Raw genomic sequence first — 12,862 nt, forward strand, 5'->3', positions numbered from 1 at the left:
CTCTCTCCATCTCTCATTCTGTCTGTCTCTCACTCACTCTGCCTCTCTTTCTCTCTGTCTCTCACTCTTTCCATCTCTCTCTCTCTCTCTCTCTCTCTCTCTCTCCAGAGCCCATGTGTTCATGATGAAGGATCTGGCGTGTCGTTGGTGGGTCTCCCGGCACTGCAGGCTCTTCTCTATCACTGCCATTTTTTTGATCATGTGGGTCAGATGGTGAGGAGTTGCTACACGGGTCGATACACTCCCACACACCCTTGGCCCATCAGTGCCTCTGCTGGTATGCACATATGTATGATGCATGTGTGTATGTATGTAAGAATTTCCCGCTACTCTTCACTTTGTACCTGTCCCATTATCCATTGTCTAGAGATCAGTTTCCCTTTCTGAAATATTCTTCCTCTCAAGGCTTCCTCTCACCTCTGTTGTCTTTAGGCATTAGGGTCTAAATTGATTTAATGCAATCAAACATAATATAAGCAAATATTATTTACTAATGAATTAGAGTAGAGCAAATTATATATTTGTAAGAACTCCACTGATTCAGTTGTGATCATAGACATGAGGTTTGTGTGTGTGTGTGTGTGTGTGTGTGTGTGTGTGTGTGTGAGACAGATGTAGATGACTCTGTGAGGCAGTGGAGAGGCAGTACAGCTGTGCTGAATCACACACAGGGTTCAGGATCCATTTCCACCTCCAGCACTTTGGTCAGTCAATGTTAAGAATGAATATTAGAATTATAATAACATCATTATAACTGCTAATCAATGAAGTTTTTGATAATGACTTTTTTTGTGCGCAGTTGTTTGTAGTTAACGTGTGTGCGTGCGTGCGCGTGTGTGTTGTGTTTGTTGCCCAGCTCCTGAGTGACACTCGTTCTCCCGTCCTCTCCTCCTCTGTAGCAGCACAGGAGCCTCCATTCAACAGACTCAGCACACAAGGTCACACACAGACTCACACACACACCTGCACTCGCTTACTACACACACACACACACGTCTCTATAGTGCAAGACATGGCACTTTTTTACCCGTGTAACGCAAGAGCGGTGTAATTCTGGAATAGAGTGGAGTTAGAATGAAACGTAGCTAAGTGAGCTGCTGCTATTTGTGCAAATCAAATCATCACTTCTCTTTTTCTTTGCATTTGCTTTAAGTGATATTTTCCTAATAAGGACATTTACACTGATATGGCACTTACAGATTTAACCTGAATATGTTGGGGGTTTTAAGTAATTTATTAATTAAGGAACAACTTGGTACATTTAATGTTGTGGAACGTCCATGAAACAAGTTAGTTGTCACTGTAGTCGTTTACATTAAAGCGGCTGTAAACAGACCGTTTCCTCTGTCCTGAAGACTTTCCCATGTCCTGACACTGGAGACTCCTTCCTTTCAGCATATCAACAATTAGATGTCTTTATTTTCGAGTACCAACACATTTTAATCTATTTATTAGAACTATTACTGTTTATTATTGTTTTAATCTGTTTATCCTCCATACGGTTCCATGTGAATTAGCCGTAACCATGGAAACGATGATGTATTAGAGTGGCCCTATTGTCAGAGCTTCTGTTATAGAAAATTTATCAATGCCTTCTGACCAATCAGAATCGAGAATTCAAGAGCACTGTGATATAAGATTATGCAATGACCCATAAGCAGTTTGAAAATGATGTAATTTTGGGAAACAGTGTGTCCTTTATTGAACGTGCTGTTGCGTTTTTGTGTTGTGTTGTAGGTCAGAGTGACTCAGACACCTCAGGTTCGTGTCTGTCTCACGAGTGTGTAGAAGGATCAGAGTGCATCTCTGTAGTAACCCCTCACCTACTGTCAGCTGTGTGTGGATTACTAACCAACCTGCTGTGTGTTCTGCCTGAGTTCACACACACTGCGCTCCGAGAGAACCACATCCTGCAGGGCTTGCTCAGGTCTGTACACGCGCACACACACACACTCACATACACACACACACCCACACACACACCCACACCCACACACTCACAAACAAACACACACCATTAGAGTGCACTTTTTATTTTCTCACTTAACAAACACTAATACAACAATATTGTACCAGGTATCAGGTATTAGTGAGCAATACAGTATACACACACACACACACACACACACACACACATATACACACACAGAGACCTGAACCGACCACCAGATGCCCACATGCCACACCAGCGCACCTGTTTGCTTGTACAGTGTGTGTGTTAAGGTAAAAGCTGTTAAGAGACACTTACCTGTGTGTTAGGAGTGTCAGGGGAGAGTGGGGTCAGTTGTAACACTATAGGCTGGATTATACTTGCTTTTAACTACGCAAGATAGCTGCCGCACCACTTTTGCACATCCTCAGAGATAACACTACGCGCGCATGTGGTGCAATACCAAAGTAAACGGTGGGGGCAGTATAGCACTATGTGTCCACAACTGACTAAACAAACTCGCATTGTGTCTCAGATTGCATGCTTGTGTACGATTCTACTAACACTAACTGGATTTCCTATAATGTTTATCGGTCCAGTTTCAAAAACCTCTCATGTAGCCTTCAGACCAGTACCAGTCTTCGGGATTTTCTATATTACTAAATACTTTCGTATGTGAGGTCAGCGTTTTCAAATTAGAGACATAGCTCATGACAGCAATCATGATGATGGAGGAAAGTTTTAAGAGAGACAGATCTCATGAGCGTGTTTAACGTCGCTGTGCATGGAATCCCTAAACATTTTACAGTTAAACCTAGAATCAAGACGGACAGGAATGTTTTGGCTGACGTCCCATCTAGAGGCTGTCTCTTTTAATACTACAGCTGTATATAAAATACACAGGTGAGTCTGTGAACAATGCTACTCATGTTGCTGCTGTATTTAAGTATAAACTGGCCGTATCAGTTGCTTCAATCAGCCACAAGCTACAGTTTCTGATTGGAGCACTGTGTACACACCCAGTAGCATCCTCTGCCTGACAAAATAGTCTCTATTTGATTTCTGTCTAGTTGACTGACTGTAGCAAATGCTAAGCTGGTTAGCTAACATATCAGATTTCTGCTCTAACAATCACAAGCATATTAGCTGTTAATCCTGTTAATGATGTATTTGTGCCTTTTAGCAGATAAAGTCCTTCATCTGGTGCAAACATTGTACAACTGTATGGGTTCTTTACTGCGCCATTAAATAATTAGCAAAAATACACTTGTATCTCCCACGGACTGCTTCCACACCGTCCTATTATGATTACTTAACAGAAAGCTGTGCCTAACATGTACTGAGCTTTAGATTATTATTATTTTTTTTTTAATTGTGACAACTGACCCCACCGACCCCAACACAAGTAAAATAAATGAAAACATGAATCTGGCAAACTGAGTTTCCTGTTATTTACAGTGGCGGGTTTGTGCTTTGCTGAGCATGCTCAGAAGGAGTGAAACTGAAAAGAACTAGCGTGTACAGAGTTCAAAATCACACACACAGACAGCCAGGCTAATGTCTTGGTTTACCTCTGCCAGTTTTAACCATAACCACATCCTGCATGTATTTTATTCCTAGCTCTGAATGAGGCAGGGACACTGGCGAAGCAGGTAGGTGAAGGTTGCGGAAGTGGGCCAGTGTTTCCGTGTTCGTTGCGGAAGAGGTGGGAGTTTTAGAAGTTTTAGATAGTATTAGATATTAAATAGTGTTATAATGGCTGTAGGAAAATGAGACGTTTTCCCGAAGTCACATGGTCAGATTTCGATTTCGATTCTCCACACTTTGCTATTACACCAGTGGATCCAGATGGGATGGAGTGTAACTATGAGTGTGTAAGCACTTCTGCCTCAGTGTGTTAGTGTACGCTGTGTTTATTGCAGTGTGTTAGATGCAGTGGAGATAGAGCGATGCCTGAATGAGCTTAACACACCTGATCTCCTTCCGGCTGATGTGGAGGATGCCAGGAGCCAGGTGTGTGATCTCACACACACACACACACACATTCAGTGCTGTTACATTACACACTCTTTCCTGTCCTGTGACTATTTTGAGCTCTGTGCTGTGTGATGTTTCAGCTTAATTGTGATGTTACTGCAGGAACGCACAACATGCAGATGCACACAGCATGAATAGAACATCATGACACACTCTCTCTCTCTCTCTCTCAGGTACTGAGTAGTGTGTGTTACGTGCGGAGTGTGTGTAAGCTGGTACAGGCCGATGTTGTGCTCAGTGAGGATTGTCTCTCCCAGTCAGAGCTCATTAAACCTCTGCTGAATAACCTCATCTCCATCCTCACACTCTCTCACACACACCTCGGTAAATATCACCCAGCTCCTTTAAATTAATGAGAAATCACACTTCTTATTCCTACTCCATCTTCTTCTTCTTCTTCTTCTTCTTCTTCTTCCTCTGTCTAGGTCTTTTTCATCCTCCTCCTCCTCGTCTTCCTTTGACGTCAAATTCATCCTTCTCCTCCTTCTTTTTCTTCTTTTTCTTCTTCTTCTTCCTCCTCCTCTTCTTCTTCTGTCATCATCCTCATCCTTCTTCTTTTTCTTCTTCATCCTCCTTCAACCTCTTTAATGTTCTTTCTTCTTCTTCTTTTCTTCTTCTTCTTTACCTTATTGTGGGGAATATGTTTTTTTTGCACAGTGTCAATTGCTTTGACTTACACAGCAAAGCCAAGTGTGTAATGCCTGTTAGCCTTATTTGATGATGATGATGATGATGATAATAATAATAATAATAATAACAAAAATAATTAGTTGAGCAATTTGTTTAAAAGAAGAACTTTGTATTTGATGGCTAAAGCATCAGAAAGGGATTTATTTTGTTTTTTTGCCTCCCAAATTCTCAGTCTTTGATGAATAAGTGTTTGTCTGTGTGTCCTCAGATGTGCATACCCAGAATGCATTGCTACACACCTGGACAGATGTGTTTACGCTGCTGGCGAGTCTGCTGCGCAGGAACTACGCGGCATGCGGCCCACATGTGCGCGGGACTCTGGGGAAACGCTGGCAGCGCTTCTCAGGTGAGCAGAGAAAGGCAGAAAGGAGGGATGTGAGGATACGTGATGTGTGATTAATGAGGGGAGGGAGCGAGGGATAGAGAAAAGAAAGGATGCAGGAGAGAAGAGACTACTGTGGGGTGTAGGAAGGGGGGGAGTGAGGAAAGGAGGAATGGAACAAGGGATGACGATAAAGTGGAAGAGGGAAGAAAGGATGCTGGAGGAGAGAGAAACAGGTCTAGGGTGCAGAACGGGGGATAGAGTGATACAAGGGATGAGTGATGAAGGAGATGCACATGAAGGAATGATGAAAAGCGGGATGCAGTTCTGCAGGTGCAGATGGAGGTGATGGTGAAAGAGAGGAGGAAACAAGGGATGAAGGACAAGTGAAGCATGAACAAGAGATTCAATTCTGGGATAAAGAGAGGAGAGATTTTTTTTTTTAAAGGAAGGAAACAGGATGAAGAATGAGTACAGAGGAAAGAAAGGAGGAGGAAGAACAGAGGAAAAATGTGAAGGTGCTGAAGAAAGAAGAGTGATTAAAGGATGGAAGTAGGGATGGGATGAACAAGTGACATGGAAGAAAAGAAAGGACAGAGTGGTGAACAGTGGAAATGATTATGGGGGATAAACAAGAGGGGAAAGAAAGGATGCAGAAAGCAAGAGGGATGAAGGAAAGATAGTGAGAGGGATGAAAGATAGTGAGGGATGAAAGAGGAGGGGAAACAGGAAAGGCTATCTAGGCATAGTGTAAAGAAGAAAGAGAAAAGAGAGAGAAATAATTAGTGAGAGGAAAAAATAGTGGCATGAAAGAAGGGAGAATTTGGGTACAGACCAAAGAAAGGATACAGGAAAGAAGAAAGAAGAAAAGAGGTAGAACAGGAAGCGAAAGAAATACTGAGGTAAAAAAGAGAAGAAAGGAAAAAGAAAGAAGGAACAAGGGATAATGGATGAGTAAGAGTAAAAATGATGCGAAAAGAAAAGAAAGGATGCAGCTTTGGACTGAAACAAAGGAGAGTGATGAGAGAGAAGAGAGAAGGAAACGAGGGATGAGTTATGAAGTTATGAGTGACATACAATATATAGGAAAGTAATGGTGCAGAACATAAGAAACAATGAGGCATGAACGACTGATATGTAAGAGGAGAGGAAAAACTGGAGAGGCTCATTGGTACGAGGTATAAAAAGATGATAAGGAAGGAACAAGCGACGAAGTGATGAAGGCGGGAAAGAAGACGGCTGCAGGAAGAGAGAGAAAATTCCGGAGACAGGAAGTGAGAAGAGTGATGAGAGGGATAAAGAATGACACGAAGAGAGCCGTGGGGCTCAGGAAGGGAGGATGAAGTGATGAGAGAGAGGGCATGGAGCGAGGGACGAGAGCTGAACGAGTGACAGGAACGGGGAAGCAGGAGAGGAAAGAAAGGAAGAGAGACAGCTTGTTATCTCTGGGTGGGTTGTGCTCCTGCTGTTTGTGACAGATTGGGATGGAGGGATGGGAAAAGATGGAGAATGAAGGAGAGATTTTAATTCTGATGGATGTTTGATAGTCGTGGAGCAGGTGGGTGGGCTGAACACTCACTGCATCGCCTCCAGCGCTCCTCCGACTTTACAGCTCGTTATTTCTTTTTCACCGTCAGACAACTGCAAAAAAAAAAAAAAAAAAAAAAAAAAAAACGTGCGAATGTTCGCGTCACGCTCTAAATACGAGTAGATTCATAACACCAGTTATGAAAGATTCAGATTAGTTTGGTGTCATGGTGCAACACTGAACTCTACATAATCACTTCATGTGCATAACAAATGCATAAGCACTGAATATGTAAAGAATAAAACACTCAGGGGCATGCTGTTTCAGGAAAATAATCAGCATGGTGGTGTGATACGGGCCAATGCAAGGCGGAGTTTCTGTTACCACTCCAGAGTTGATCATTCTCCTCTAACCCCACGTCCTGAAATGTTTTATTGCTCTTATACCACATGATTAAACTTCTTTCATTTATTAAAGAACGCATCATACTTTTTATCTCATAGTTACACATCTACATTAAGAAGTTCTCAAGATTTTCTCAACTTTATGCAAATTAGGTAGGCAGTAAAGCGACAGATCCAAACAACCGGCGCGATAATTCATATGCTGCTTGTGATACACCTTTTTTTTTCCATTTCTCCACTTTTGGTTCCTTGCAATTAGTTCATGAAAAATAAAAGAAAAATCTATAACTATGGTTTCATCTTTTCCTGTATATACTCAATATGTGTATTAGTGCTGGGTGATTTTCACAATCAATTCAGTTAATTCAAATAATTGATTGTTCTTTGTTCTATAAATAATTGTTCTATCAAATAATGTTCTAATCGAGACTGTTGTTTACATAAATGTTTCCATACACTCACTAGTCGCTTTATTAGGAACACCTGTACACCTGCTTATTTATGCAGTTATCCAATCAGCCAATCATGTGGCAGCAGCATAATGCATAAAATCGTGCAGATACAGGTCAAGAGCTTCAGTTAATGTTCACATCAAACATCAGAATGACGGCTCACAGACTCACAGACTCACCCAAACTCCACAGTTGAAGACTAGTAAAAGAACGGGTGATTTTTTTTTTTTTTTCAGTTTGGGTGAGACTGCGCCCATGATAGCCTCAGATTCCTGTTCTTGATTGTCAGGAGTGGGACCCAATGTGGTCTTCTGCTGTTGTAGCCCATCCACCTCAAGGTTCGAAGTTTTGTGCATGCTGAGATGCTTTTCTGCTCACTGTGGTTATAAAGAGTGATTATATGAGTTACTATATCCTTCCTGGCAGCTGGAACCAATCTAGCTATTTTCCTCTGACCTCTCTTATCAATAAGGAGTTTCCACCCGCAGAACTGTCGCTTACTCAATGTTTTTTTGTTTTTCTCACCATTCTGTGTAAACTCTAGAGACTGTTGTGTGTGAAATTCCCAGTAGATCAGCAGTTTATGAAATACTCAAACCAGCCCTTCTGGTACCAACAACCATGCCATGATCAAAGTCACAGAAGTCACACTTTTTCCCAGTTTTGGTGTTTGATGTGAACACTAACGGAAGCTCTTGACCTGTATCTGCATGATTTTTTGCATTGCACTGCTGCTACATGATTGGCTGTTTAGATAACTGCATAAATGTACAGGTGTTCCTAATAAAGTGGACAGTGAGTGTACATATTAAATATCTACATTATTGAATTAAAAAAAAAAATCTGTAAATGTTATTTAAACTTTTAAAGCAATATGAAGCAAAAACACAGCCTTCTTAACTTGATAAATGCCTCCTACAGCCTGCTCTGCCCCAACAGCACACTTAGACAGAAAATAAGTAAATAAAAAAGGTGGAAATATCACTTTGAAGATATGGAATTGGTATGGGTTTGAAAAGTCACATGAAGAAGTACATGTAAAATAGATTGCTGCATTCAACTCACCTCTAAGCCTTAATTACGGCATCTTCCACCTTGGCATATTTGACAGACAAAATGGAAAAAATGAATGCCTCCATGTTCGTCTTTTGTAAGCATCATGCTAGCCAGCTAACTGTGATGAGTGTAGTCAATGTTTTAGATTTAACAATATATATATATATAATGTTGATTGATTAAAAGCAAGTACTTGTATATACAGTACAGTGTAACTCATTTAAAGCTCCTGTTTTCACTGCTCATACTAGCAGCCATGTTCATTTACCATCACTCCGTGAATGGAGCTGAGAAAACCACCCCAAACTGACAACTAGGAATTCAACTCCCATTTGGAACGGACATTCTCTGACATAAACAAACCTGAGGGTGTAACAAAATGACAGCGCACAAAGTCAACAGTAAAAGTAACAGTACCTTTTCTCTGTATTGTAAGTTTAGATTTGTAACATAATTGTAACATAATTCTGTTGATTTCAGCCCAATTTTACTAACACTGTAAGACCCTTTCTATGAGCAAATATGAACAAGACAGTTGATGCACCTTGTTTCTCTTTGCTAATCATACAGATAGAATTCATATAGATCTTGAAAAACAAATATGACCATGCTCTGAGCATCCATGTTTTATTCTGAGCAGAAGCACTGGAATGCGTTTAGATCAGGAAACCTGGGAAAATTGACTTGGAATGGATTACATTAGTAGTGGTGGTGGTGTTGTTGTTACGATGAACACACAGTGTAGTGTGACCCAACTTTATATGTATATTGCTGGTATAGTTACACCTACAGCTGCAGTGTGACTACTAAGTGTCTATGCACTGTACCAGATGAATTACTGTAGTACTGAAAGTCCATTATAGCTTTATGTTTTATGAATAAGGGCTCTTAGACTCACAATTCTGTTGCTTTTGACAGCATTTATTGTCCTGTTGATCTTAATTTTCCCTTCAATACCAACCCTGACCAATCTAGGATTAATATGTCTCTGCAGTTTCCAATTTACTCCTACACCTTTGATTACGGTGATGAAAACAGCTTGTCGATAATCTGATTACTGACTGCAGCCCAGCTATACTAGCCTGCTCTTACTCTCCTTATTTTCAATCGTTGTGTTTTCTTTTCTTTAGACACCATCCGTACGTGTGTGGACCAGTGCGGTTCGGATTCATCGCTCTACAACGTGTCTGCGCAGTTCCTGTGTGTGTTGTTTTCTGAAGAGGCAAAGAAGCGAGGGACGAGTGAAGAGAAATCAGCTTCTCTAACTGCTGCTCTGAATTCCGAATCCGGGGAGAAACTGTGTGAATTACTGCTGGAGGTAAAGCTGAGCTGTAGACTGGAATAAAGTGCAAGAAATGATTCTGGTTTAACAACCATCACTGATACAGCTTTGAGAACATATATTTCTCCAACAAGACTAAGTGTGTTCTAATTGATTGACAGCAGTAGGTAAAATAACACCTAGCACATAGAGGAGGTAAACTAACCAAGAGCACATTCCGCCCAGAGAACTGGTGTGTCAGAGAATTAAAAGAGTCAAGGGAAGGTCTATAAACACCACTTATTAACCATTTACACTGGTGTCATGAGCATTTTACCACCACTTTACAAGAACTGATGTCCTTAGGAAATGTCTTCATGAATAAAAGACAAGACTTACTACTTCACGACTTACTTTTGGACTCAATATTAGATGTGAGTAACTATTGAAACACAATTAAAGGTATGGTCAGTGTTTATGATGGAAGTTAACTGTAGATAGCTATTAACAAATGCAGCCCCTCCCTTCATATTTCCCCCCAAAACCGCGCCCACAAAACCTATGCACACAAGCTGCCTAACCTAGAACTCCTGAATTGGTGGACAAGGTGAATGTACTATATATCTTTCACCTGGGGAGATCCCTGTCGTAGTGCGCCTGATCCCCAAATCCTGCTTTCTCATGAAAATAAAAGGAAGAACGGTCTATTATATGACCTTGTGATTTTGTTAAATTTGATGTGGAAACAAGAAAAAACTTACAGTTTTTACAATGTACAGTGCAAAAAAAAGTAGCAATTTTAATACTGTGCACTGCCAGGAATCATGTTGTGTTTTGTATTTGTTTTTGTTGTTCCTAACAAGTATTTGGGTATGACCTGCTAATTTCTTACAGAAGCATTATTACTGTGCTTAAATTTTGTCCTCACCTTCCACACAATATTAGCTGAATGATAAACTGGGTTCAGGGATCTGCTGCGCAGGACAGCAGATGAATTTCATTTCCTCTCAGACTCTTATGGGCTGTTTCTCATCACTGTATTCACAGAGGGGTTCACAATACGTGATTCATCACCAAGAAAATCAAAGACGCTTGATAATATCAAAGCCTCTGTGGTCGCCCGCAGACAGAAATATTTACGTTGCTGAGCTGTTCACACTACATGACCGCTCTGCTGTGGGCGTAGTCGGCGACTGTCAATTGATCCTGAATTTTTGATCCGTAATTACTTCATCTTCTGTGTTTTTAAGCTATACTTTTATATATACTATGCTATACTACTTCTCACACATACTCAGTGGCAAGTAAATAATGTATTTATGACATGAAACTTGACTTTTTAGTTTTTACCTTCTTATAGGTGAGCATATATGGTTTGACGCATTTACTGCTTGCATTCATCTTGAGTAACTACTTTGTCCTGATCAAGGTTATTATTAAGGTTGTTTAAATTACTATATTATTATTTTTGGCAAACAGAACCAACTAAGTTTGTTAAAATATTGTAGGCAGGTACAAACAATAACTGAGGGAGCAGGTGGGATTGGTCACAATTCCTTCTGGAGTGGGCGGGCATCGGATTAAAAAAAACATTTCCTTGAGACGCCTTCTTGTCCTGATTGGCCGGATGTTGTTGGTTTTTAATCTGGAATCTGGAACTGTCACAGTATACATATCCGGTATGTCGGGTCTAAATCACTTTAAAACACTCAGTATGTTTAGATTTTTATCAGTTTCCTGCACTCATATTAACCAAACGCCTACACAAGAAAGTTTCCTATGGAGCATATACAAAGGTCTCAATCATCAATGCAGAGAACTCTTGAACTGCTTCCTTTGTTCTCATTGTTTCATTACTGTTGCTATTAAAAGCAGAACTTCTGCATTTGAATGAGGACAGGCTTTAATGATCTAGAAATCTTAAATTCAAGCCTGCATAGTGAGCTGGGGTGATGATGAGCATGGACACTAAGCTCCTGTCAGAGTGCTGCTTCACATCATGTTCCTATTTTCAGCCATCTAAAGAATGATGGAAATATAAGAAATATAAATCTATCAGTGTTCTTGGTAGTGCACTCACGCTTTTGCATGCTACAGATATTGTAATGTTTCCTTGCCATGTTACATAAACTGTGATTGCAAAACACCTTCCTCTTCAAGCTTTGATTGATCTCCAGTGGAAAGGCAGTTGTTAAATGTCACAAAACTTTCCGTTCTATTTCATCTCACAGCGATATGATAAGACTCAGTTCCAGGACCCTCTTAAGAAGGTCACAGCTAAAGTCCTCATGCCTCTCCTTGCCTGCAGCTCCAGCGCTCAAAGTTACGCCTGCAAAGGTGAGGAAATATCCTGTTGATTTATGAAGCATGTATAACAAGACTATTAACTATAACTTGAAACTACACAAATCTAAAATGGCTCTCATATTGATTAAAATCTGTCCAGTTCACTAGCCATCATTTGTTCATTCTAGTATAGAGCACAAAATAGTTCAGTGGGAACTTGTTTTGAAGACTTCTATTGAATAAGTTGTTGCTTGATGTGCTGGCTTGACAAAAAAAGCCATTAGACAAGAGAAAAAACCTCACCGAAGCGCCTACACTTCCGCTCTTATCAAGAAATCCAGATTTAATGAAAATGCAAACTGAAACGTCCCCAAGCCTACACACTCCTCCCCTTTCCCTGGTAGAATCTGTGTTTCATGGCCTTTATTTGCATATTGGAACATGACAGACTCTTAAACTGGAACACACAGCAGTACTCACCAGTTAAATGTGATGAGATTTTCGAGTGGAATGACTGGAATTTTCCATTGATATGTTCAGTAAATCTTCTGTACTCTCAAATGAGAAAGGATTTACTCATATAAACATGTTTTATTAATTGTAGTAGACTTTTTAAATGTTTGATTGACAGATTAAAACTGGTTTAAACCATATACCTCTCAGCGTTCAATGTGTTGTGTGTTTTGACCTGCTTTTCTGCTCACCACGTTTGTGAAGAGTTGTTATATGAGTTACTGTAGCCATTTTGTCAGCTCAGAACAGTCTGGCCATTCTCCTCTGACCTCTCTCACCAACAAGGCGTTTCCACCCGTGGAACTGCCGCTCACTGGATGTTTTTTGTTTTTCGCACCTTTCTGTGTAAACCCTAGAGACTGTTTGAGTGAAAGTTCCACAAG

The 12,862-nt window shown here is 40.5% G+C and overlaps 1 protein-coding gene across 1 annotated transcript in view; it reads left to right on the plus strand.

Moving 5' to 3' along the window:
* rttn (rotatin) overlaps positions 1-12,862 on the plus strand; it is a 62,648-nt gene that overhangs the window by 37,562 nt on the left and 12,224 nt on the right. Inside the window, exons 33-41 of the mRNA XM_034298235.2 lie at positions 109-277; positions 613-704; positions 857-938; positions 1,738-1,927; positions 3,853-3,943; positions 4,141-4,291; positions 4,866-5,003; positions 9,550-9,737; positions 11,912-12,017. Of these exons, the coding sequence (XP_034154126.2) occupies positions 109-277; positions 613-704; positions 857-938; positions 1,738-1,927; positions 3,853-3,943; positions 4,141-4,291; positions 4,866-5,003; positions 9,550-9,737; positions 11,912-12,017 (1,207 nt within the window). The remainder of the gene's footprint in view (positions 1-108; positions 278-612; positions 705-856; positions 939-1,737; positions 1,928-3,852; positions 3,944-4,140; positions 4,292-4,865; positions 5,004-9,549; positions 9,738-11,911; positions 12,018-12,862) is intronic.

The sequence above is a fragment of the Pangasianodon hypophthalmus genome, chromosome 22, assembly GCF_027358585.1.
Source record: "Pangasianodon hypophthalmus isolate fPanHyp1 chromosome 22, fPanHyp1.pri, whole genome shotgun sequence".
NCBI classification, from domain to species: Eukaryota; Metazoa; Chordata; class Actinopteri; order Siluriformes; family Pangasiidae; genus Pangasianodon; species Pangasianodon hypophthalmus.